The 25623-nt window shown below is 53.3% G+C and overlaps 3 protein-coding genes across 6 annotated transcripts; 1 reads left to right on the forward strand and 2 right to left on the reverse strand.

Moving 5' to 3' along the window:
* Window positions 1-2579: 2579 nt before the first annotated feature.
* On the reverse strand, window positions 2580-7852 carry C2H1orf35 (chromosome 2 C1orf35 homolog). Of its 2 annotated transcripts, none has more exons than XM_063324249.1 (9): window positions 7725-7852; window positions 6658-6759; window positions 6367-6520; window positions 6212-6257; window positions 5235-5317; window positions 5040-5112; window positions 4615-4694; window positions 4177-4317; window positions 2580-3976 (listed from the first exon to the last, which is right to left on the reverse strand). In XM_063324249.1, exons 2-9 carry the CDS (start codon window positions 6749-6751, stop codon window positions 3718-3720), a joined length of 930 nt encoding a protein of 309 aa, XP_063180319.1. In that variant the 5' UTR covers window positions 6752-6759; window positions 7725-7852; the 3' UTR covers window positions 2580-3717. The 2 variants fall into 2 exon arrangements, with proteins under 2 accessions (XP_063180319.1, XP_063180318.1); XM_063324248.1 differs by lacking the exon at window positions 7725-7852 and adding an exon at window positions 7449-7618.
* MRPL55 (mitochondrial ribosomal protein L55) lies at window positions 7656-9561 on the reverse strand. 2 transcript variants are annotated; one of them, XM_063324252.1, is made up of 4 exons: window positions 9463-9561; window positions 9034-9134; window positions 8032-8215; window positions 7656-7864 (listed from the first exon to the last, which is right to left on the reverse strand). In XM_063324252.1, exons 2-4 carry the CDS (start codon window positions 9057-9059, stop codon window positions 7721-7723), a joined length of 354 nt encoding a protein of 117 aa, XP_063180322.1. In that variant the 5' UTR covers window positions 9060-9134; window positions 9463-9561; the 3' UTR covers window positions 7656-7720. The 2 variants fall into 2 exon arrangements, with proteins under 2 accessions (XP_063180322.1, XP_063180323.1); XM_063324253.1 differs by having other exon boundaries at window positions 9532-9556.
* GUK1 (guanylate kinase 1) lies at window positions 9546-25614 on the forward strand. Of its 2 annotated transcripts, none has more exons than XM_063324250.1 (8): window positions 9546-9666; window positions 16460-16573; window positions 18403-18444; window positions 19613-19709; window positions 23450-23588; window positions 24535-24619; window positions 24923-25008; window positions 25429-25614. In XM_063324250.1, exons 1-8 carry the CDS (start codon window positions 9624-9626, stop codon window positions 25462-25464), a joined length of 642 nt encoding a protein of 213 aa, XP_063180320.1. In that variant the 5' UTR covers window positions 9546-9623; the 3' UTR covers window positions 25465-25614. The 2 variants fall into 2 exon arrangements, with proteins under 2 accessions (XP_063180320.1, XP_063180321.1); XM_063324251.1 differs by lacking the exon at window positions 9546-9666 and adding an exon at window positions 10314-13650.
* The last annotated feature ends 9 nt before the right edge of the window (window positions 25615-25623 follow it).

Below are 25623 nucleotides of genomic sequence, written 5' to 3' on the forward strand. Positions count from 1 at the left end.
TGGCGTCTGCTTTCTCAGAGTTGAGCAACCCTTTTGGGTGATCTCCTGATGTCTCTGTTCACCAGATTACGCTTCCCCTCGCTCCCCAGGTTGTGTTTCCTCTCCGAGTCCTTTAAGCAGCACGGCACCTGCTTAACGTGTGTGCCCAGACCAGCCTTGATCCTGAGCGCGGGTTTATTCTAGGACTGTCCTCTCTTGTGCAGAGGCTCCTCCAGTGAAACGGGTGTCTCCTGCCCTGTCTTCACCTGGGGCGGCTGCGGGTGGAGGTCAGGTTTAGTCAGGTTTCTCAGCAAGAGCTGCCTGACCCTGTGTCTATTCCTTGCGCTTGTCTCGGTCGTGAAGGGTAAATAGTGTTAGGCAACCAATGACAAGGGATTACAAAACTCCTGCAAGTCAGGTTATTCTTTGAAGCTGTTCATCTGGCCTTGAATTTCGAGCTCTGCATCAGGATCTCTGCGTGCCTAATGGGGCAGGACGTCTATTTATTCCTGTTCTGGGAGGGAATTGGACTTGAAGGGCCAGCTCGTCTGCTGGCGTTGCTTTGCGCTGCTGAAGTAAGCGGAGTCCCTCACCCCTCTCTTGTTCCCCCATCTCTAAAAAAAGGTGGATGACTGGCTGTGAGACGGGACCCTGAGCCCATGGGCAGTGGAGAGGCTCCTCCAAAATGATGGCTTTCCCCCTGAGGCCCTGGCCATGCCACAGATCCTGCTGCTCTAAGCACAGGATTTGCTGCTGGAAGGAGGAAGAGATGGGGGGAATGTGCTGATGTTATCTGAGATCCTGAGCTGTTGCGCAGCCGGGGCAGCGCAGGCTTTGCTCTGTTCTGGCCTCAGCTGGGTTCCTGGGGGGATTTTAGCCGCTGGTCCAGGGGAAAGGGTGAGCATGAAGTGGTCGAGGGGAAAGGGTGAGTACGAAATTCCCAGCGAGGCTGGGGAAAGCCGGGAAGAGGGAGGCCTCCAGGGTGAGCTGAACCGCACCAGGGTAGAAGTGCCACAGCCCCTCCAGCATCGGGCTGGGTACATCAACACCCTTAGGCACCGACTGCCATGCTTCGAGCTGTGGGTGCGGATTATCTCTGCCGGGAGCATCCATCCCACCCATCTGGGAGATGAAGGCAGGGGAAACCCACGGAGGGAGCGGGATGCTGGGATTTTGCGTAGGGTTCTGGGTTTTTTCTCTGCTCACTGTGATGTTTCAGCGCTCCCACAGTTCCCTTTTCAGCCTGGTGCCGAGTTCCCGTTAAGCACAAGCCCTGCTCCACCATCCCCATCGCTGCCCTTGCGCTGGGATGCTCCCAGCAGGCACCGGTTGCAGCCTGGACCCCCCCCAAAATCCCCAAGAGGGTGACCCCCAGCTCAGCCTGGTGAGGAAGGGCAGGGTGAGAGCGCAGCAGGGAGAACCGGGACTACCCTACTTGCACGTGTTGCGTTGCGTCCCTCGGCTGGAGCTGGGGCAGACCATGAAGAATAACCCTGTGACCCTGACAAGATGTTGTTCCCCCCCGCAAAAAAAAAAGTGTTGTGGGGAGGGGATCATCAAAGCTTGGAACCGCTCTGCAGCATCTCCTGCTGCCCGCGTTGGCGGGGTTAAGCACGTGCTGGCACCCTGAGAGGGGAGCGGGACAGAAGGGCTTTATTTCAGCTCATGGCCCTGATCCCGCCGTGTCCCCCTGCCATGATGAATGGTGTCCTTGTATTGACACGGGGCACGCCTGGTCCCACCCCGCACCGGCAGCCCTGCTCCGCGTCCCCCCGTCCTCCCTCCTTGCCCCGGCAGCGCGAAGGCACGGGCGCCGAGATGACAGAAGACCCCTCCAACACTGCCAAAGCTCAAAAACCGAGGCCGGGGGCTTTTGTTTGCCAAAACACACAAAACAGCCCTGTCTTAAGCAGGAGAAATTGCATCATTAATTACACAAACGAGGCCCTTGTGCTTGGCACGGCCACTCCGGCGATGCTCCGCAGCCACGCGGGGCGATCCCTCTCCGCTTGCATCAATATTTCTATTTATTAATGTAAAATTCCCCTTTCTCGGTGCGCCAAGCACATAAATACTCATGTTTTGAGGCTTAAAATCCAGCTGGGAACGGACTTGGTTGCTCCCTGCCCTGCTGTGGGGTGGACATGACCAGAGCAAATGTCCACGGGAGACACCCCAGCCCCATCCATCTTCTCCCCATTAGCCAGGAATTATTTCAGAGGTTCTCTTTGCACCCCTTAATTAGGGCAATTTCCTGTTTTTTTTTTTTTAATTCAAACAGGCTGTTTCTCAACCAAAAGGACCATCCATCACCCTCATCCGCAGCTGCTTGAGTCACAAAGTCCCCGATTTTCCACAAACTTGGGCTGGAAACACACTGGTCCCCAGGAGATAAGCTCCTCCATCCCCATGCAGGGGACATGGACATGGCTGGGGGACATTGCCTGGGGAACCCCCCCATGGCATGGACATCCCTGTGGTGATTTATGCCACCCCACAGGAGCCTGGGGGCGATGGAGCCACCTCCACTTCATGTCCCACCAGGGAGATGGCAGCTCCTGCTTGGGTCTGCCCAAATTAAAAAGCTTTTTGGGGATGGGGGTGGGGGGGGTCAATGTCACCTTGGGGCAGCCCAGGCAGGGCTCTGTCCTCTCCTGGGGGTTTCAGGGGGAGCTCCCCTGCTCATATGTGCATGCGTGCCTTGTGGAGATTATTTGATGCCCCATGGGGAGCACGTGCCACCCCTTGGAGAACAACTGTGGCCCTTGGAGAGCACCCATAGCCCATGGAGGGCACCACTGCTCCATGGAGAGCACGTGTGGCCCCATGGGGAGGACCCATTGCCCCATACAGAGCACCCGTGGCCCTTGGAGAGCACCACTGCTCCATGGAGAGCATGTGTGGCCCCATGGGGACAAGCCATCACCCCATGGAGAGCACCCATAGCCTGTGGAGGGCACCACTGCTCCATGGAGGGCATGTGTGGCCCCATGGGGACAAGCCATCACCCCATGGAGAGCACCCATAGCCTGTGGAGGGCACCACTGCTCCACAGAGAGCATATGTGGCCCCACACATCACCCCACAGAGAGCAACCTTGCCCCATGACGAGCACCTATCACTCCATGGAGAGCCCCACAGCTCGGCCACCATAAACCCACCGGCTCCAAGATGCAAAACCCTCCCGGCAGTGCGCGAGCCCCGGGTTTTATTTTGCAGCTGATGAACTTCAGGGAGGGTTTGAGGAAACAAACTCTCCTCCAGCTGCTTTGCTGGCAGCTACTCGAGGGCTTTGGAAGAAAATATTAAAAAAACATAATAATAACAATAATAATAATAACTGTATCCAAAGTCTCTTTACATAAACACGAGGCATCTGCAGCATTTCCAGCATTGCAGCCGGCCCCGTCCCAGTGCCAGCACCCATCCCACAGCATCCTCCGTGCTAAATCCCGCCTGGATGGATGGATGGATCCAGGGAGTGAGGAGAAGGGTGCCCGGGTGCCTGCTGCCCCCTCCATGGCTGGGATCGACCACAGGGAGAGCTGCCGGTGCTGCCCCAGGTTGAAGACCAGGAGCCACGGGCAGGGAAGGGGCAGCCAGCATCGCAACACCTAATGCCCTTTGCCAGGCTCAGCCCCAGCAACCGCAGAGCTGCGGCTTTTTTAATTTAATAACCTTAAAAAATATATAGCCTATGCGAGATCTCCCTGGAAAAAAAAAACCATCATCTCCCTCTCAGTCCTCCGAATCGGTGTCGTGGCGTTGCCTGACCCCACGGGACGGAGGGGACCGGCTCCTGCTCCTCTTCCTCCCCTTGCGGCGCGGGGACGGGTGGCGACCACGGCCATCCCGGCTCCGGCTCCGCCGACGGGCAGGACGGCGCGAGGGGCTCCTGCCCGAATCCCGGCTGCTGGCAGAAGAATCCGTGTCGTGCCGCCGCCGGCCACCGTGCCGCGATGGCTCTGGGCGCTGCTGGGTTTTCCTTCGGTGGTGCCTACGGGGATGGAGGGGAAAGTGAGCTCAGGGACATCAGGGACACCGACAAGCCGTTTTTTGGGGATGAAACAGGGATTTTGGAAAGCCAGGAGATGCCGACGGGACATCCTGATGCCAGCTACAACCTTGTGGCTCTCCTAAATCCTTCATCCCATTTTCCAGCAATGATGCTTACAGCCTTCATCCAAACCCAGCTACCTCTCATCCCGGTCCGGAGAAGAATCAGAGGATGACGGGGCAGCATCCTTCTTGTGATGCTTGTCCTTCTTCTTCTCCTTCTTGTGTTTCTTCTTTTTCTTCTTCTTTTTCTCCTTTTTGGATTTCTTGCCGCCCTCTGGTCTGTGGGGAAGAGATGAAGCAGTGACAATCCCTGCCCTGCGCATCCCGCCGGCTCCTCCAAAAACTCATCCCTCCCTCCACATCCATCCCACCACATCCCTCCTTGGCCAAGGAGAAGCCCTCTGCAAAAAAACCCACAAGATTTTGGGGACAAAGCAGAAGTTTTGGGGGTGCTTCGGGCAGATGAAGAACAAGCCCAATGCCAAACGGAGCCAGAGAAGCGTTTTGCAAAATACCGTCCCCCAAAAATGGCCATTCCTGGTGGTTTCCCACCAAAGGGTTGGTCCCCGTCCTCACCGTTTCTCCTCCACCTTCTCCTCCTTCTCCTGCTTCTTCTTGGAGCCGGACGTCTCGGGGCTGCTGGAGACTTTCTGGTGCTGGGGTTGAAAAAGAGGGGGAAAATATGGAGCGACTCTTTGAGCTTGTAGCTTCCAATTACAAGAAAAAGGGGACTTTGTCCCTTTAAATAGTAAATTTGGGAAAAAAATTAAAATAAAATAAAATTTAAATTACATTTGGAAAAACATTTAAATGCCTGCCAGAGCCGCTTCCTAATTAAAACCCCGCAAATTAACGCTGTGCATGCAGGACACGGGGAGATCTTGCAGGTCTCTGGGCTACGACCACCAGCTTCACTTTCAAATAAAAGGGGTTTTTGCCTTTTTCCGTCTTTTTTTTTTTAAACCTCATGGGGAAGACGGGACCCGGGGCCAGCGCCGTACCGTGAAGATGGAGAGCCCCATCTTGGCCGCCTCCTTGTCCTCCTTGGAGAGCATCACCCGGCCGGCACTGCCGCTGGGGAGAGATGTCATGAAATGAGAAAAAAAACACCAAAAAAAGCACAAAAATGGTAAAATCAAAAAATCAAATTGCCCTGAAATGGGGCATTTTGGTGCGGGAGCCTTTCCCCTCTGTACCTGGAGCTGCCCAAACCCACCACCCGGTCCACGTCCTTCTCGTCCCGCTCGGCGCCATCCCGCTTGCACACCTCAGCCAGGTCCTGTAGGGGGGAGAAGAGCATCCTGTGTGTGTCCCCCCCAAAAAATAGAGAGGGGTCGACATGCCTGAGGGACGAGATGGCATCCAGAAGGACCTGGACAGGCTTGAGGTGGGCCCATGTGAACCTCATGAAGTTCAACCAGGCCAAGTGCAAGGTCCTGCGCGTGGGTTGGGGCCATCCCAAGCACAAGTCCAGGCTAAGGGATGGAAGGGATGGAGAGCAGCCCTGAGGAGAAGGACTTTGGGGTGTTGGTGGACAAGAAGCTTAACATGAGTTGACAATGTGTGCTCACAGCCCAGAAACCCCCCACATCCTGGGCTGCATCAAGAGAAGTGTGGGCAGAAGGTCAAGGGAAGTGATTCTGCCCCTCTGCTCCGCTCTGGGGCCACCAACATCAGGACACAGAGCTGTTGGAGCAGGACCAGAGCAGGCCACGGAGATGCTGGGAGGGCTGGAGCCCCTCTGCTGGGAGGACAGGCTGAGAGAGCTGGGGGGGTTCATCCTGGAGAAGAGAAGGATCCGGGGAGACCTTCGAGCCCCTTCTAGGCCCTCAAGGGGCTCCAGGAAAGCTGGAGAGGGACTCTGGATCAGGGAGGGGAGCCATGGGACGAGGGGGAACGGTTTTATACTGAAAGAGGGGAGATTTAGGTGAGATATTAAGAAGAAATTCTTTCTTGTGAGGGTGGTGAGCCCCTGGCCCAGGTTGCCCAGAGAAGCTGTGGCTGCTCCATCGCTGGAGGGGTTCAAGACCAGGCTGGATGGGGCTTTTGAGCAACATGGTCTGGTGGGAGGTGTCCCCATGGCGGGGGGGTTGGAACTAGATGGTGTTCAAGGTCCCTTCCCACCCAAACCATTCCATCATTCCATGATCTCCACGTGGTGGCCCCTCCTTACCTCCTTGCTGAGGCCGGTGGGCTGCCTCTTCACGTTCTTGTAGCCCCTATAGAACCAAAAACCAAGTGATGGGGGGGATGCCCGTGCCTCACACCTCCTGTTTTTTTTTTTCGGGGGGCTGGGGGGGGGAAGGGGAGTGGGGGATGTAGACTCACAGTGCTGCCATCATGGCCTCCTGCTCGGCCAGGCGGACGGCGGCCAGCTCTTCTTCGCGGGACAAGGGGGGGCCCGTCTCCTTCTTGCCCTTGGCGTACCAGGTCAGGTCCTTCCCCTTCTGCCACCGGCCCACCGGCGCCATCAGAGAGTTCCCTGCAGGGAGCGAGACAACCCCCCCCCCACCACCCCCCGAAAAAAATAATTCCTTGCACCCAAAAACCTCCATTCGCACCCCAAAATTGTGTCTGGGGGCTGGGGGGGGGGCATGGGGGGGAGAGGTCAGCCCTTACCCAGGTAGTTCTCCCGCTGTTTGTCCGTCTTGACGTCCTCCCAGCTGAACTGGTCCTGGCCCCCCCGGACCCCCCCCCGGGAGGAACCGAACATGGTGACACCTGCAGGGGGATCAGCCCAGGGTTTGTGTGTCTTCCCCCCCCCCCCCCCCCCCCAGCTCCTCCGTGCTACGCGGGGGCGGGGGAGGGCAAATGTGGGCCCCCCCCCAAAGCCCCAGGGGGGTGCACAGCCTGGAGGAAGGCGGGGGGGGCACAGCGGGAGGGGGGATCACACGGCCATGGGGGGTTGCAAGACCTGGGCGGGGGGGGGGGTCGTTGCACGGTCCGGGGGGGGGGGTTGCACGGTCCGGGGGCGTGTGTGTGTACAGTTTGGGGGGGCTGCTATGCGGCTGGGGCGGGGGGGGGGGGAGTTACGGCCCGGTGTGCGTGTGTATGCATGGTTCGGGGGGGGGTTATACGGTCCGAGGGGGTTGCACGGCCATGGAAGGGGAATTGCACGGCCCGGGAGGTGGGGGGCGGTGTACGGTCCGACGGGGGGGTCACACAGCGCGGGGGAAGCCTGCACGGCCATGGGGTGGGGGGCCGGCTGCACGGCCACGGGGGGGCTTACGACCCGGGGGAGGTGTGTGCAAGGCCATGGGGGGGTGTAAGGCCATGGTGGGGGGTGTAAGGCCATGGTGGGGGGTGCACATCCCGGGGTCGGGGGGGGGATAAGGCGGCAGCAAACCACGACCCCCGCCCCGGCCGACTCCCCCCGACTCCCCCCCTCCTTCCCCCTCCCCATCACGCACCTCGCGCGCCGCTCCGCGCCGCGAGCCCCGCGCGCGCCCTTCCGCCCCGCCCCGGCCGCTACCACCGCGCACGCCCCTGGGGGGGAACACATCGGTTTGCCAGGTGGGACCGTACCATCGCAGCACGGAGCGCGGGGGGAGCCCCTGGGATGCCCCCTGGGGAGGCCAGAACCCCCTTCCCTCGCAGAACTGCACCAGCACGACTCATTTCCCGGCTTTATTTTTTTTTATTATTTTTTTTTTATTTTCTATATAAATTTTATTTCAGGGCCTCACTTCTTCCAGAACCGCTCGTAGGTGCCCAGGTCGATGCCCTCAAACGTCTCCTCCGTCTCGGCCTTCGGCTTGCTGGGGAACTGCCTCCGCAGCCGGGCCTTGCGCTGGGCCTCGGGCAGGGTGCTGCTGTCCAGGGGTAGCTGAGGGGACAACATGGCGTGAAACCCCCCGCCCTGGGCCTTGCCTGACCCCTGGGCAGGGTGCCGCTGTCCAGGGACAGCTGAGGGGGCAACGTGGCATGAAACCCCCCTACCCACCCTGGGCCTCACCTGTCCCCCCCCGACCCTCCCCCGGCTCTCCGCCTCACCATGAGGATCCGCTTGGGCTCCCTGTAGCGCAGGCGGACAGTGGAGCCGTCGAGCTTGACGAGGAGGACGGGGTAGAGGCGGCCGTAGAGCTGCCGGTTCAGGTGGGAGATGGCGGCGCGGTTGGAGTTGGTGCGGGCGGAGGTGGCGGTGGGCAGCGGCGGCTTGGCACAGAGGCGGAGGGCGCTGGTGGGAATCACGGAATGGCAGGGGTTGGAAGGGACCTTCGGAGGTCACCTCCTCCAACCCCCTTGCTAGAGCCGGGTCACCCAGAGCAGGTGGCACAGGAATGCGTCCAGGTGGGGTTTGAATGTCTCCAGAGACGGAGACTCCACCACCTCTCTGGGCAGCCTGTGCCAGGGCTCTGCCACCCTCTATTTAAAGAAGTTTTTCCTGATGTTGAGATGGAATTTCCTGCATTCCAGTTTGTGCCCGTTGCCCCTTGTCCTGTCACTGGGCACCACCGAGAAGAGCCTGGCCCCATCCTCTTGACACCCACCCTTTAAATATTGATCAGCATTGATGAGATCCCTTCTCAGCCTTCTCCCTTCTCAGCCTTCTCTTCTCGAGGCTGAACACACCCCGGGTCTCTCAGCTTTTCCTTATCACACAGATGCTCCAAGCCTTGATCATCTTTGTAACCTTTGCGGGACTCTCCCTGTCCTTCTTGAATTGGGGTGCCCAGAACTGGACCCAGCGCTCCAGCTGCGGCCTCACCAGGGCAGAGCAGAGAGGGAGGATGACCTCCCTCCATCTGCTGACCACGCTCTTTTCAATGCACCCCAGGAGACCAGTGGTCTTTTTGGCCACAAGGTCACACTGCTGCCTCATGGGCAACTTGTTGTCCACCAGGACTCCCAGCTCCCTCTCTGCAGAGCTGCCTTCCAGCAGGTACCCGTGTGTGGAAAGTGAAGGGGACCCACCATTAAACCTCCGTCACCTCTTGACGCCCAGCCCCATGAAGGGCCCGTCCACTCTCCCATGGCCACCACCGCCATGCTCACCTCAGCGCCCGGCCCAAGGCTGCCATCTTCGTGCAGGCGAGTGAGGATGGATCCTCCACGCGGCAGAGGGCGGGAGACGAGGCAGCCTCCTCGGGGACGCCCTGGGGGACGAGAGGGGGGTGTGACATCCCCGGGGTCGCCATCACGATCCAGCCCCACGGGCCCCCATCACGGGTCCCCCCACCCCACCCTGGTTCAGCCCCATCATGGCTCCCCCCGCCCAACCATGGTTCGCCCCCCCTCCCCCGCATAATGGTTCAGTCCAACCCCCTGCCGCGCCGCAATAGTTCACCCCAGCGTGTTTCTCCCCCGCCCCTTCCCGGCTCTCACCCCCCATCATGGCGCGGCCCCGACCTCCCCCGTCCCCCCCGCCCCGTTCATCCGCCATCACGGGTCAGCCCCAGCCACCCCATAGAACCGCCATGTTACCCCCCGTCCCCTTCACCGACGGCTTCTCCCCCCCCTCCGCCCGCCGCAGTGGTGCGCCCCGCCGCTCACGTGACCGGGGCAGGGCGTGCGTTCCTTTGCGTCTGACGTCACACTGCGCGGCAGCGGCGCCGCGGGGGCTGTCGGGAACGGTCGTTCCCTTCATGAGCTGGCGGCGGCTGCGCGGCCCCATCGCCCGGGCGGCGGGTGAGCGCCGAGGGGCCGGGACGGGCCCCCGTGAGGGAGGGCGGGGGCTCCGCGTCCCTCTTCACGGGTGTCCGTCCCGGCCGTGGGGGGTGAGGCCCAGCTGGCCTCGGGGCGCTGAACCCCTTAGCTGAGGGGGCCCAGCCAGCCCTGAGGAACTGAGAGGGGGCTGTGGTGTCCCCACCGGGGCCTCTGCCTGAGGGGGGAACCGTGCCCTAGGCCAGCTTTTTTTCCTCAGAGCGCCTGCTCTATCCACGGCCGTGGGATGGGCCGTAGTTTCCAGCCGCGCCGGGATCCCCGTCGTTGGGCTGCCGGGAGATGGGTCTGGCATGTGCTTTCCCACGATTAGATAAGGCAAACGGCGGGGGGGAGCTTGCACGCTGAATCTGTCCCCCGGTATAAGAAGGATGTGGACCTGTTGGAGTAGGACCAGAGGAGGACACGAAGATGATCAGAGGGCTGGAGCCCCTCTGCTGTGAGGACAGGCTGAGAGAGTTGGGAGGCTTCATCCTGGAGAAGAGAAGGCTCTGGGGAGACCTTCGAGCCCCTTCCAGTCTCTAAAGAGGCTCCAGGAAAGTTGGGAAGGGACTCTGGATCAGGGAGGAGAGCCATGGGATGAGGGGGAACGGTTTTATACTGAAAGAGGGGAGGTTTAGGTGAGATATTAGGAAGAAAATCTTTGCTGTGAGGGTGGTGAGCTCCTGGTGCAGGTTGCCCAGAGAAGCTGTGGCTGCCCTATCCCTGGAAGTGTTCAAGGCCAGGTTAGACGGGGCTTTGAGCAACCTGGCCTGGTAGGAGATGTCCCTGCCCATGGCAGGGGGTTGGAACTAGGTCCTTTGCAACCGTAGCCATTCTGTGCTTCTATGAATTGGTTGGGTTTTGTGGGTGCGGTGCAAGACAATGAGGTAAGACCAGGGCTCTGGGGTGAGCACCCTTCAGGTATCCAAAAATAACGCTCTGTGTGGTGAAACACAAGGTACATGAGGAGAAACTGGCAAAACCACACTAGTCTGAGCTTCACCTTTGTAGACATTTACCTAGGTGGGTAAACTGGCTCGAACCGGCTGGCTGATTAAACTGGTCCAGTTTTGCAGCAGGACAGGGTCTTGGAGTGACTTCTGGCCTTACCTGTGGACGGGACTTAGCTGATTTCTGCAGTGACCTTGAGCAAGCTGTTCTTGTTCCTTCTGCTTCATCATTGCTCCCTGCAAAGCAAAGGGCACAAATCAGTGCAGCCAGAGGAGGAGCTAACTAGTGCTTTTTAGATAATTGTTTCCAGGAAAAAGGTGGCTGAGTGGTTCCACCAGCTCGAGGTACCATGGTGGTGGTGCTCTGCTCCTCTTTCAGTACTGCAAATAATTTCCTTTATTAAAACACCTTGCTGATTGTCAGGACAGGACCCCTCAGCCCAGCTGTCCTGTGCAGTCTGTGTGCTGGGAAACCAGCAAGAAAGCTCTGGAGCTTTTGCCCACCCGTTCCCCAAGTGAACAAGCGTGGATCTGGGCCTATGGTTGTTGAAGCAGCTGGTGTCATCTGACCAGCCGAGGGGATGTCCTGCACCTAGGGCTCCTCGCAGACATCAAGCTGCTGAGCATTTGCCTGCTCTCAGATAATGTTAAACTTTGTTGTGTTACTGTAGCTGGGTTGGGTTTTCAAAAAGCATCCCAAAACTCAGAAGGGTGGGAGTTGCAGCTTTATAACGAACCTACTGAAAATAGGGAATGGGATTATAATCCTAATCCAGGAGACCTTTCTTTGGACTGCCAGGGAAACTGTCCTTTAATCTTCTTTTCTACTTTATCTTCTCTTTAAAGCCTCCCTGCTAATCAGCATTAATTTTGTTTGACTCTTGTGATGTCTGTCCTTTGCCTTACTGGTTGTGTTGCTGCCTCCCAGCTAAAATCCAGGGCAAATTTAGCAAGTGGGAGCAGACCAAGGAATGTTCCTCACCCTAGTGATAACCTCCTGCAGCCTCCTTTGGGGACCACCTTGTCTTTTTGCAGCCCATTAGGGTCTATGTGGCCGTTTGTCCTCAGTCCCAAGTGTGCCACCTCCCCAAATAAGAGGGTCTTTATTAAATAGCTGTGCTGTTCTGTTGCTGGTCCGCTCCAGCCCGCTGTGATTTTGGTGATCCATGGTGGTCAGGGTAGATCCAAAACCATTTTAGGCGTAAACTACTGGAGGAGAGAGATGCTCTGTGCTAGGTATTTGAAGATTGACTGCTCTGAAAATGCCAAATATGAGCAAAAGGGGGAAAAAAATGAGCTTCTGTTAGAAATAAATACGTGCCTGTATGTTGCTGCTGCCAACAGCTTGAAAATGTGACGTGCAGATGCCTTACTGGGCTGGGAACCAAACAGGAGGTTTAAAAAGCCACGTATCCGCCAGATCTGGTTTCTCAGGCTTTTTTGTCGCTTTACTTGTGGTTTTTGAGGGCTTCAGGTTGCCAGAGGGAGAGGAGCTGTGTTTGACAGGGCTGGGGCAGCGGAGAAGCCAGGGCAGGATGTTAATATCGGTGTGCAGACCGGCTTGTCATTAGGAGCGATTTCTTGGGGTCAGGGTGTGTGTTAAATCTGATGGTGGAGAAGAGGGCACCCGCTCCCTCGTCTGCGCTGCTCGTGTCTCGAGGCAGGGATTCCGTGACGTCTTTGCTTTTCACTTCCCAGGCCTCCACCAGCTGCCCCCAAAATCCCGCACCGTGCCAGGTGGTGGGTGCCTTCTGAAAATGCTCCGTGGGAGCTGTTTTTGCTCTGCGCTGGCACAGATTCCCAGTTTGCCAGCTGGGTGTTTGCCGTCTGCCACCCACGAGGGCCCAACCCCTTCATCTGGCAATGGAAATGGCTTTTTTCCCCTCTAAATTGCGGCTTGTTTTTCTCTGCAGATCTCCAGCAAAAGAGAAGGGATACATTTGAAGGGAGGCAAGAGGAAGCACCTGCAAGTCTCTCGGTTTATTTTTAGACCATTTCCCAAAGATGTGAGGCTTGTGATCGCAACTTGTGTGTCTTTTCCCACTTTAGTCCTGAATATTTTTGTGAAAAAAAGGGAGTACAGTAAAGGAGAGCATTTCTATCTTCCCCTGATGCCCTGCCCGTGCTATTTCAGGCAGAAAAGCATCACCAGCACCAGGGTGGCACAGACCCTGCAGGGTCCCACCATGGAGGTGCTGGGACATGCTGTTTGGAGACTTGGGTTCAGATTCACGTGGGCAAGAGAAGGAGTTTCCCTGTCGCCTTCATGAAGTAGCCTGAGGTGAAGCAGTGGCTGGAGGCAACAGCCATGGGGACTTCAGTCCAAAAGAAGAGGAGCGTTGTCTGCAGAAGCTGAAATCCTGGCTAAAGTCACAACTGAGTGATTTTCTAGAAGAGTTGCCTCAATTACACCACTGTTGGGTGTGTAGTCTGAGCACAGCAGCTTTACAGCCTGGGTTTTATGCCTGATGTGCGTCAATGCTATCCAAGAGCCCATCCGTTCTTGGTGTCTGTGGGCACCACCACTTCATCACCAGTTAAAGAGGTGCTATGTTTGAGAAGGAGGGTGGGCTGGAGACCTCCCAAGGTGCTCTCCAACCCGAATGAACTGGTGGTCTCGCTGGAAGGTGCCACACCTCCCTCTGACCCACAGATAGCAGCTCTTCCCTGTGTGCTTTTACATTGGTGACTGGGGGGGACCTGAGACCCATGAGGTTGCATGCAGAGACAGGGACAGTCTTCCTCTGCTGAAGTGCCAGGCTGGCACGTGCCGCCACCTGTTAGCGGTGTTTGCAGCTTTATCAGCCTGGAGAGCAGGGAGCAGAGAAGAAACCACAAGAGGAGATTAAAGACCAGCGAGCTGTTTTCATTGGCCATCTTAAAATTGCAGCTCGGTAATTAAGGCTTTAGGCAGCTCACAAATAGCCCAGCTTTCTGCCGGCTCGCTCATATTGTGAGCCTGTCGCTGCTGCGAGGAGCTGGATTTTGTACCTTGGCTGAAAGGGAGTAAAAGCAAAAGGTAAGGATGCGTTGGAGCCTGCTCCCAGCCAGTGCTCTGCCCATTCCTCTTACCCCTTCCCGGTTGCTCTGGGGTTGAATTAAGTGATTATAAGTGATTTGGGCAGCTTTAAATTCCCCTTTTCCTATCGATGCCTGGTAAAAGGTGGATTAAATTTTGAGGGGGGAGAGAGAAAAGCTCTTTTCCTTCTAGCTGGGCTGTGAGGATGCAGGCAGGGACCAGGACTTGTGTGTCTGGAGCAGTTCTTGTTGGCACAGTAGGATTGTGGTGAAGGGAAAGCCGTGTAATGCCCAGACAGTCGGTGCTGGTGTCTGAATGTCACAGGTGGGGGCTTTTGGTAATGGCTGAGGAAGCTGGTATGTGATGAAGGAGCATCGTTCGGGAGCAGCTGTGTTGCGAAATGCACTGGGATGACTGGGGGGCGATGAACTTTGCGTAGCTCCTCTTTTTCTTCTGGAGCGTTTTGCAAGCAATGGTCGGGGCTGCCCCATTTTAGTTATGTGGGTGAGAGGAACGGGCAGCGGCAGAAGAGAGGGAGATGCTTTGGACAACTCAGCCAGGGCCCCTCTGCTTCCTTGCTGCAAGCACTGAATGGCATTTCACTGGTGAGGAGGTGCGGGAGGACGTGCTTTCCTCTTGGTATTGAACATTTAGGCAAAACCTGTGATATTTGGAAATTATCAAGGGCTAAGGGAAAGGTAGGACAGGTCCCCAGAAGGGCTTTCTGGATTTTGTTCAGCTGCGTGCTTTTCGGATGATGGAGCCTAATCTATGTACGTGCGATGGGAGTGGTCCCCAGAGAATGGCTGGGTCTCTTGGGGCTGCAGCACCTGGAGGACACTAACAGCAAAAAAAAAAAAAAAAAAAAAAAAAAGGAAGAAAAGACAGTTTCCTTTTGGTTGGTGATTGAACATGGGTGTTTTTATGCCCACTTTAGCTACTGCTGGCATCCACTTAGACTTTGTGTATTAATACCCCGTTCCTTCATACAGGTTTGGATAAACTCTGGTCAGACAATTGCAAAGCAAAGAGAACAAAGGGAAAACTCGTATAATTTGCTAGCTGTAGTGCTGCCCGATAGGTATCTGCGCAGTCGCAGAGCTGTGCGGGAGGGATTTAGGGATGAGGAGGTGTCCAGCTCACATGGGCTGGGGTCAGGGAGGCAGCCTGCCTAGATTAGCCTGCTGCACGGTCCACGGCTGGTTTTGTAAGAGATGGCATTTGGCTTAAGGCTGCTTCAGAAGTGATTTGTAAGGTCAGGGTGACATTGCTATGATCTAATTTAAAATGGAAAGGCATTATACTGTCTGTCGGTGGATTGCTCCTGAGGCCACACCCAGGCAATGAGGCTAAAAAAAAAATATGCATTTCTGAGGACTTTACTGCTTGCAGAAAGTAATTGTTTTTAAATAGGAAAAACAGGCCTTTGATTTGTCCCACATTGGGTGTCACTGCTGGTTTAGAAGCTGCTGAGTTGCTGTTGATGGATGAGGGTCCCCCTGTGCTGTTGTACAGGATTTTCTTCTTTATTCACATGTCGATAATTAACCTTTCTTCCTCCCCAGAGAGGCAGGAACATGCAAATGCCCAGTTTTTTTCTTCCTGGCTGAAGAAACAACTGCAGAAAGGTCTGTGTGGCCTCAGGCCGCCTTTTTTTTTCTACCAGGAACCAAACCCTTGTCCCTTTTTTTTGTGCCAGGAACCAAACCCTTCTCTCTTGCTATGAGACACTTTGAGCTGGAGTGAGCGCTCCAGGAAACTGGAAATAAATCCCAAAGCATGTTCGTGTCCCAGATCACACGTGGGTTCAGACCGCTGTTGCAGGGCTTTGAGGTTTAGTGGTGGAGGACGTGTTGGGCTTCTGGGTCTAGGCTTTGGCACGTTGTCTGTTTATGGTAAAAGCTTTGCATGTGGACGTTTATCCCAGGACTGATGTAAAACATTTAACTGTCCATCCATCATAGGCTTGTAGTTTGTACTTGTTGGGATGTAAACAGGTAACATGAGAGGTGCGGCGATTTCCTGGGCATCCATCCCTCCCTCGGAGCTCTGTGTGTGTAATGCTGGCTGCTTTCTGCCTTCTTTTCTCGCCAGCATCTCCTGCAAACACTCCTCGAGGCCTGTCCCTGTGAGAGGGAAGTGGCTGTGACTATTATACCTCTTATCAGTAAGGACAAGTATTAAGCTGCATTGCCATTGTGTGTGGATGTCCCGAGTTTCCAGACACAACCAGGCACAGACAACATTTTCCTCCTCTTAGAGAAAATCTTCCCTAGGATTTGGGTCCCAGGGGGACCCAACCCTGATGACAGAACAGAGCTAGGACAGAGCTGGCTTGAATTATCCCAGTTTAGTGGCAGCTGGAGCCCAGTTTCGTCCTCCTTTGGGTTATGTCCCATGAGTTTAACCTCAGTCCCTCAAGAACAATTGTTCATGTGGCGGTGATACATGTCCTTTATTTGTCCGAGGTATTTGTTCCCCAGGTAAGAACTGGGGCCTCACCTGATATCCAAGTCCTCAGGGCTCCCAGACCAGACCTTTTGCAGCAGTTCAGAGGTGGCAGCTCCCACTTTCTACAGCCAGTTTGCTAATTTAATAGTTCATTGAATTTCCCTGGTATTTCCTGCACTCTCATCTACTTCCTATCAGCTCTAGGCTTGTGACTTCTCATTTCAGATTTGCCTGCAGACAGTTGTATCCGAGGGTAAAGCATAGACACTTTTGTGTGGGGCCAAGCACCTCTGGGAATCCATAGCTGTGTTTTTCCATGGGTGTTTCTAACCAGACATGTATTTTTCTGTCTCTCTAGCCATGCAGGGGCCGAGACCAGTGGTCCTGAGTGGTCCATCAGGTGCAGGGAAGAGCACTTTGTTAAAGAAATTGCTTAAAGATTATGAGAACATCTTTGGCTTCAGCGTCTCCCGTGAGTATCTGTACGTCTCTGTGGAAGGGTAGTGGAGGAGTTCAGGGCTGCTAGCCCAGAGCCTGCTTCTGTAGCCCCAAATAACAGGCTCCTGTGGCTTGCCTGTGTCCTAGTCTGTCTGTCTGTGAGCTCTTTGGGATGTTTAAATAAGTCAGGATGCCCTTTAGAACAGCTGTTAAGTGGCAAGTCTGAGATTTGTCTGGAATAGCATCCTTTCCAGGTCTGGTGACTCCCCACCTCCAAACACAGCTTGGAGAGGCGATGAGATTTTTTTTCCTGAGTCATTCTTGACTCTGAAAGTAACAAAATTCCCACCCACCCCACCCCCCGCCACCTCTGCTTCAAATGTCAATTCTTTCCGTCCACCTGCTGGCGGAGAGCTGATGGGGATTTTAACAGCCCAGGGGCTGCAAACCAGAGTCTCAGATTTAAAACTAAAGAGCTTCATTAAGCCCATCTCATTACCGGGTCAGCAAGTGAGGCAGTTCGCTCCATCACCTCTGTACGTTCCTCCTCCTGCCATTGCTCTGGTGGTTTGTTGACTTTTTCTACGTTGGTCACTAAGTGCTGGCCAAGGGTCCTTTTTTTTTTTTTCTACCTGTAATGTGAAAATAACCCCTGGCCGGCCAGCTCGGTCCACTCACGCCTGCCCGGAGGCTGCAGGCACTGCTGAAGTCCTCGCTGAAGTCCTCCTGCATCCACAACAGAGTAAGTGCAGGGAATTTTCTTCAGGCAGCTTGCCTGTTGCCGTACCAGTTTTGTTTCCTTTTTCTTGAGCGACACCTGAAAGGTTACCCTCAGAATCTGGGCTGTGTCCACAGCCCATTCACCTGATTTTTCCTGGAGCTCTGCAAGGTGTTTTTAAGTACGTTATCGAAATTTATTTTACTGTCCTTATGCTTTGGATACTGCAGGTAAAAATTCTTGCTTTGAAATCTGTGAGATCCGAATTCATTCTACCTTGAAAGGGCAAATACTGGATGTTTAAAAATTTCACGTTACTGGAGATGAAATAAACCTTAAAATTATCTTTCCTTTTGTGTGTTTCATCCTGTGCTCTTGATTCAACTGAATTTCTCATCTAACGCCAAACTAAATTTTACAGTTTTCCTCAAGGTTGCCTCTTGGTAGATATTTTTTTTCCTAAATCTCCATAAACCACTTGGAGGCACCTTGGTGCTTTATAGAAAACTTGGAGGCGATCAGAGCCTTATTGCATTGGATTAACTCCTGCCGGTCCTAAATAAAGTAATTGGCATTGCCCTCCGTGATGACCATCGGTTCCTTTTTGGTTTGCAGAGCACGCGCTTAGAATAATACTAGTCTGAATGAGTTTGAAGGCTGTCTGATTTATTCACCTACCTCGTGCAGGTACCTCATGCAGGAGTTTGCCTTTATTCATTAAATCTGGTTATTTTAAGCACCGATGTACGTGCTGCGTGATCTTTTAAAATGAAGATAACTCTGCGAAGTAGGGCATTGCTAATTCCCCTGAACTGAGGCAGAGGTCCGAATAGTGTGTCTAGGATTACACAAGACTGTAGCAGAGATGAAAACTAAGCCCAGCTTGGTAGGTCCCAGACTGACAGCTCAGCCCCTAACAGTCTTAATTGATTGTTTTCAGATTATCTAGGATTCTTCGATTAAAGGCCAATCCTGCATGTCGTTGTGTGTTACACTGGCTGATTCCAGAAGCTTTGATCATTTGAAACAGAGGATCAGCTTACTACGTGATTGCGTTAATCTGCTGTGTGTGTGCTTTTATTTCTTTGATACTATTACTTCCTTGGGTGATCTACAAAATTCACAAGGTTTGTTTTTGCTTGCAGATACCACGAGGCAGCCAAGACCTGGAGAAGTAAACGGCAAAGGTGAGTGTGTTGCAGTCTCGTCAGACTCGGGAAGCGATTCCTCTGAAAAATTTTTAAGTTCTTATGTGAAGTGGATACATGAATCCCCACTAGGAGATAAGTTAGTCCTACATTTATGTTTATAGTGTGCATTTCCTGAGGCAGGAGGAGCAGACATTCAGTAATGATGTATTTGAGTGTGTGTGTCTGTATATATACACACACACAATTTTTTTCTTGATCTCGGTGTCAATTAGACCGTAGCCATTTACTGCTGCTCTGCAGCATGTGCCATGCATTGTAGGGAAAATAACGAAGAGGGATGGGCTTAGCAGAACAAACCCAAAATTTAATTAAGCGGTGAAATGTTAACAGAGGCAGAGCATGTGCTGCCAGTTTCCTTTTCTAGACGCCATCTCTGTGACTTCCTGGCTGACGTTTTCAGAGCAGAGCTCCCAGTTTAAGCACCCTGGTCCATACTTGGGTGTTGAGTGGCTTGGTTTTCCAAAGTGCCAGGCAGCTCTGGTGAGGTACTTCAACTGCACAGTCCTTTGGGAAATGCAACTGCTTAACGAGATGCCTTTATCTGTATTAATAGCTTGTGTGCAGCTGGCCAGCTGCTTTTCTGTTTTCTGGTTTATTTGCGTATTTCAGAAAGAATCAAATGAGGTTTGCACTTAATTTCTTATGGCGGTTTTCACTCTGAAATGAAAGGGAGGAACTTTAACAAAAGACAGAGAAACATTCCTTTTTAGTTTGTTTGGTTTTGATGTTCCCTTTTATCTCCCTCTCTTTCTCTCTCGTCCTATTCTAGTCTTTAATCATAAATGTTTTCAAATTGGAGGCCTTGGCAGTCCTGCTGTAATGTGTTCCACACCTGTGGGGAGCAGGGAGGAGTTTCCTGCTGCATGAGAAAGGGGAAGGGGTATGAAAAAGGGGTTCCAGCAGCGTGTCTGGCCGCACAGAAAACTCCAAAACATTTTGAGCAGGTGTCTGGGCAGTTGGTGTGGAAAGGGGATGCTGTATACAGTAATTAGGACATAGATAATTGCAGTCTGCCAGCGTTGTCCAAAGCAGAATTTAAGCCTGCTTAAAGCCTCCTCTAAGCACCCATGGGTGTCATTTTGCCCATGAGCTTTACCTTCAAAGCTATTAATTTCTGGCTGTTTTCCTTGTTTTCCCTATCCAGATTACCACTTTGTGACCAGAGAGGAAATGCAGAAAGAAATCGATGCTGGTGAATTCATCGAGCACGCAGAGTTCTCCGGAAATATGTACGGGACGAGGTACGCAGTTCAGACGCTGTCGCTGCTCAACCCAGGTGGTGCCGGGAGCTGAGATGATGGTGAAGGCAAAAATATTGTAACTGAGTGACACTGGCTTCCCCCAAACACGCAGGTTCATGCTGTAAGCAAAGCCTTTCATCTTGATAGCGGGGTCCTTGTCAGCTTTATTAAGATGGCAAAACTAACTCTTGGAGAGAGTTAGCTCGTCATAATTAAATCATTGTTGTGCTATGAGATTCTCTGTAGCCTCCAGTGTTTGAAAGCTGCTGAAGTAGTTCATATGTTTAACACTTTTCTTGCACAAGGGTGATTTTTACAGACTATTTACACTCCTTAATATTTTCCAAATGCTTGCAAAGAGTAATGGGCAGAACGGAGACTTACTGTCATTATCCCTGCATTACCTAATGGTCCGAATACAATGAATTCGGGAGCAGAAGTGATGTATTGGCTGTTGTGAAACAAGTACGCATGCTGCTTTGGTAAAGTGGCTGCTTACAAATAGATAAATTGCATGGCACCCTTGACTGGGGTTAAAGAGTTAGGGGGATTTTAAAATAGCATTGCCCCGGGCGTTGGAGCTGATGATCAATCAAACGTTAAGCTGCAATGTTAATTAGAAGTCAGATATCTTATATAATTACTGTGAGAAATTTGTGGCACTATAGTAAAGGACCTGCTAAGGAGGAGGGTTAAATGTTTCCTGAGATATTTAATTAGTTGCATCGAAGAAATTTGCCTGAAACACTTTTCATGAAGACTTATATTTCTTAAAGAGCTGAATGTGCTTTTTGGAGGAATTTTTGGAGATGGCAAAGTTAGCTTCTGAGGATGGTCTCCTTATGGGAGTTGCCAACATAAGGCCCGCAGACCAAATGTGCTGTAAGTCTACAGGTCTGGAGGAACAGCTGGTGATTTTGCATTTCAGTAACGTAGCTGTTTTAGTGTGACGTGCACAGGCGTCACTGTTGTCACCGCAACTAAGGGCACCCTCGCGGGGGTCTGGCCGTGCTCCCTCTGAGGCTGATGGAGAAGCATAATCCCCTGCCCTGGCCTTGATCCTTCCAGTGTCACTGGTTTGGCAAGAGAAGCGAAACCTGACGGCTCATCTTCCAAATACGCAGCACCAAGGAGAAACCCAGTTCAAGCTCCTTAATCCCTGGCTTCATCCTGCGTAGGACAGGCTTCCTTCCTTCACACGCATCCTGCTTAATCCAGCTGGCTGCAGCGTGGAGGACACGGCTGCTTTCTGATGCCTGATATGTAGGTGAAGTTGATGCCGGTGCCTTTTCCTCAGCATGGGTGCTGAGAAGACATCTCTCCTCAGCCCATTTCCTTGAAATTTGCAGGAATTGGATACTTTAACCAAATCAAATAATGTTTGGCTTTGTTTCTGAAGTGCTTTTCTCCCTGGCCCTCACTTCCATCTCTGGTCCCATCTGCATATTGGCTCTGCTTGTGCTGGTGGGCATGCAGGGTGGGAGGCTGCAATTAACCCACACCATCTCAGCCACAAAGACCAGTTTGCAAACAGAATAAATACAGAAACTCTCCAAGACTGTGTTTCCTCTACAGGTGCCTAAGGATGTTCCTAATCAGATGTGTAATAAAATGGAGAGAGTCCCTCATGCTTATCAAAAGAGTTGACGTTTTCACCAGTCCTTCCTGCTCCCTAAATCTCATCAGTTAATAATAACGCATAACTAAAAAAGAATTTCTTAATTTAAGAGCCCTGAAAGGGCCCTTCTCTGGGATAGCACCGAGTCCTGCCCACAGAAACCAGAATTTCTTTGACGCTGCCTTAAGTTAGAGGCTGAAATTGGAGTGCGGGCACGGGGTCTGCCTCTCGGGGCTCTGAGAGCTGCTGGCTCTTTGTAGGTTGGTTGTAGCAGGAGTTAGCTGGTACTTGGTGACACCGGATGAAGCCTGTGGCTTTCGCAAGGCAAAACAACCTATTTTGGGGAGCTTTTGTGGATTTGCAGTGCTCAGATCTGGGCTCTCGCTGCTGCCCACCCGAACAAGGCAGCAAACCTCCGTATTTGTACAGGGCTGGTCTTGCAGCTTCGTTTCAGCTTTCTCCTTCCTGTTGGGGCTTGTGACCTGTGTTGTGGGACTCCTAGGTCAGGAGGAAAGTCACCAGCCACCTCCATCCTCCTGCGTGACCTCTCTGCAGGCAGTAGACCCTGCCGCACTGACCAGACCAGCTGCGGCACCCCAAGGCTGGCTGTCTGCGTGCTCTTCCCTACCATCCAGCATTAGGAGCTCACAGCCGATGGGTCGAGCTGCTGTGTTGCTCATCCCTGGTCGCTGGGGCTTTTCTGGGCTTGCAGGCTTCCAGAAGTCTTTACAGCTTTCCCCGTCTCGACTCTGCTCTGTATCCCTCCGAGAGGCACCTTCTGCTTGCGCTGCCTCTGTCCCCTCTGGCTGCATTTGCTGAGAGCTGTCGTGAAGCTGCGGGTTCAGACCAAGGGTTCAGGTCTGGGCTGTCACATCTTTCTCTGCACACCCTGCCAACAGCAGCACTGCGGCCATGAGCAGCTGCTGAGCGACACCCACGGGTGATTTCCCGTGCTGCTGGTGAAGACCCTGTCTTCTCCAGCTGGGACAGCCATCAGGGGTTGGTGAGAGCTGTGGGAGGAGGGCTGGAGGTCCCAAATCCTGTTTCACTGGAGCTGTGACTCCCCCTTCCTGGGGCGTAGGACAACACAGGAGCATTTGTTTAAGGCAGCGTGTTTTCAGCACACTTTTGCAGGAGGTATCAGGGAGCAAGCCTTGGTGGTGCAGGGTGATGGGGTGAGGTCCAAAGAGGTGCCCTGGGTGTGAGCCGGGAATCAAGCAAGTTGGAGGCTGGCTGTAGGGCAGTGTTTTCTCTTGATCTCTGCTGCCAATGCACGACCTCCTGACTTCACGACATTGAAACCTGCAGGGCCACCTCCGAGCTCCTGGCAGGGCTTCTCTCTGCACTGTCCATCATGCCATGGAACCCTGGCTTGAAGGAGAACCTGTGCTCAGCACTGTGCAAATGCTGACCGTCCCCCAAGATTGTGTAAATACTGAAGTCCCCCAAGAGGGCGGCTACCCAGAAACTAGTCCAGGTACCTCCGGCATGCCAGGAGAGGGTTGGCGTTGCTGCTTTTCAAGGGAGAATTGTAGGTGTTCAGGAACAAGCTTGAGGCAATTCCCCTGTGTTGGGGAAGAGATACCATCTTTAATGACATACAAGAACCACCATTTAAAAAATATTTTCTCAATTGTGCATCTTGTAACCCAGGCAGGAGCATCCATCTCTATCAAGCATCCTTCAGGAGAGTGCATGGGTACGGAAATCGGTGCGTCTCTGGAGAAGGGAAGTTCTCAGCGTTGTGGAGAAGGGAGAAGTCAGAAGTGGAGAAGGGAAGAGTCTCAAAGCAAAACTCTTTGGTGAAGGTTGCTCCTGTGTTTGTTGAAGGCAGGAGCTTTAGGGGCTGTACCCGAGCCACACTGCTCATGGGATAGTCACACGTTATCCATTTCCACACATTCCATCATGGTTTTGCCAGCCTCTTTAGCAGGAGACAGCAGGTCCCTGCTCCAGACAGAGGACACTTGAGGGAAAGAGATGCTTTTTAGGAAGAGCAGAGCAGGCTCTCTCTTTTCTCCTGCCACAATTTAGGCACAGAGGAGCCCTGTTTGGGGGCACACCAAACCCTCACTGCTATGGCTGGATGCTCTAACCCCTTCCCTCTTCGCTCTGTCCCCAGTAAAGGTGCAGTGCAGGCTGTTCAGGCCCAGAACCAGATCTGCGTCCTTGACATCGACATCCAGGGCGTGAAGAACATCAAGAGGACAGACCTGAATCCCATCTACATCTCCGTGCAGCCTCCATCCATAGACATCTTGGTGAGCGACCGCCTTCCTTTGCCGTTAAGCAGTTAGAGGTAATCAGCGTCTTGCTCTGAAGGGATGGGTGTTCCCCCCTCGTTGGTTCATCTGTATGTTTTTAAGGGCTGTAGAATAGGTGGGGAGGACATTTCTGAGTACGCTGTTACCTTTTCCCAGTCCAGCTCCCCAGCCTCTGGCTCCCAGGGATAAATCTTCCTGTGCTCTGTTTTTTGAGTCCCTCCTGTACAGCTCCCACACCTTAGTGTGTTTGCCAGCATTGGGTTATAGACTCCATTGCAGCATGACCAGCCTTTAAATGCGTTAGTCGTGCTTGATGCTGGGGAGAGAAGATTCTTGTGCTGAGAGTTGCCTCCAGCAATTAAAATTAAACCAAGGGAAGCTTGTTCTCTGCAGCAGTGGAAATCCTATACCCCTCTGGTCCTATGGGGCCCTATATAATAATGATCGCAGTGTGCCTCTCGCCGAAGTGAAATCGATGTCCTGGTTCAGAGAGGGATCTGGACACACGTACGTGACTTGCTGAAGCCATGCAAGGAGTACGTGGCACAACTCCTGGCTCTCCTCTCTTGCTCTCAGTAGATCAGGCAGTCTGTGTTTCTCGTGGAGTGTGGAGGACGGAAGCCAACAGCACCAGCTGCCGGAGCCCAGCAGAGAGACTTCATCTCCCAGCAGTACCTGCAAAAAATAAATAAAATAGAGGGGGGCAGAAAGAGAGTGGGAACCTGAGCTCTGTGTAGGAGATCTTGAGCCCACACCCAGCTTGGCCACGGGTTTGCTCTGGGCTGTGAATGAAGCCCCTCACCCTTTGCAGATGTTCTCTCATGTGCCCATGGTCACCAGCAGTAGGAGATGGCAGACAGCACTGGCTTGTGGGGTGGGTGGTGGTTTCTGCATGCAGCATCTGGAACACGCATTTCTTTAATGTGTTTGTCATTGGGTTTAGGAAAAAAGACTACGTGACCGGAAGACTGAGACAGAAGAAAGTTTACTGAAGCGTTTGACTGCAGCCCGCGTAGATTTGGAACTTAGTAAGTCCATGTGGCTGGGGAGAGGGGATGCCTTGGTGATTCAGGAGCTGTTTTCTGTGTGGACATCGGACTTGTGTTCTCCAAGGAATGCTGGCAGGGCTTGGCGTTAGCTAGTTTGATCTAAGCACCGTACTGCATCGTTTCGCACTGCAGTTCCTTGTGGGTGGTTGGTGGGGAAGCAAATTAGCAGCAGCTGAAATAGTAATACTAAAATGCCATGGGAACTCAGGTCGTGCACGAGAGGTGACACAGGGAAGGCACATGTTCTCCTCTAACAACTCTGTCCTCGTTTTTCTTCCCCAGGTAAAGAGCCTGGCCTGTTCGACTTGGTCATTATTAATGATGATTTAGAAAAAGCCTATTCCGAATTGAAGGAGATACTCCTGGAGGTGAGTCCATCGGGGCTTTTCTGCCTCACTCCCTGGGCCAGCATGACCTCTAGGCTGAGCAGGTGACAGTCCTCATGCCCACATTTGATCTCTTTTGAGCTGCTGAGTGACGTAGTTGAGCACAGATCGCGTATGAGTGATGGTGGATCAGTGGCCTAAGAGTGGGAAACGGATCCAGCGCGATACTGGTTTAGGGGCAAAATAAACATACATCCCTGGGCAGTATGGAAGGGGCGTGGGATTTTTGAAGAGCCTCTTAAGCCAAACCTTGTCTTGTCCCTAAAGGCTCGTGCGTAAACCCTGGGCTTGGTCCTGTGGAGCTGGTCTGAGGAGTTGATCGCTCGCGGTCTCCAGAGCTGTGAAACTGAGTTGTTCCCAAAGAGTGGCAGCTGCTCAGTTGCTTCCCTCATCTTCTTGCAGGAAATCAAGAAGACGCAAGAATCCAGGAAGTCCTGAGCTGAGCCTGCTTGGATGTTTTAACTTTGCACATCATTCCCGAAGCGAGTCACACCATTTCATTCCGAGAGACTTTCCCCTTTAGGATGATCCTCCTCCCAAGTTAGTCTAGGATGTTTCTATTAAAAGGAAAGAAAACGAAAACCCCGTCAGGCTTGT

The sequence above is a fragment of the Chroicocephalus ridibundus genome, chromosome 2 (genome assembly GCF_963924245.1).
Source record: "Chroicocephalus ridibundus chromosome 2, bChrRid1.1, whole genome shotgun sequence".
In the NCBI taxonomy this organism is placed as follows: Eukaryota; Metazoa; Chordata; class Aves; order Charadriiformes; family Laridae; genus Chroicocephalus; species Chroicocephalus ridibundus.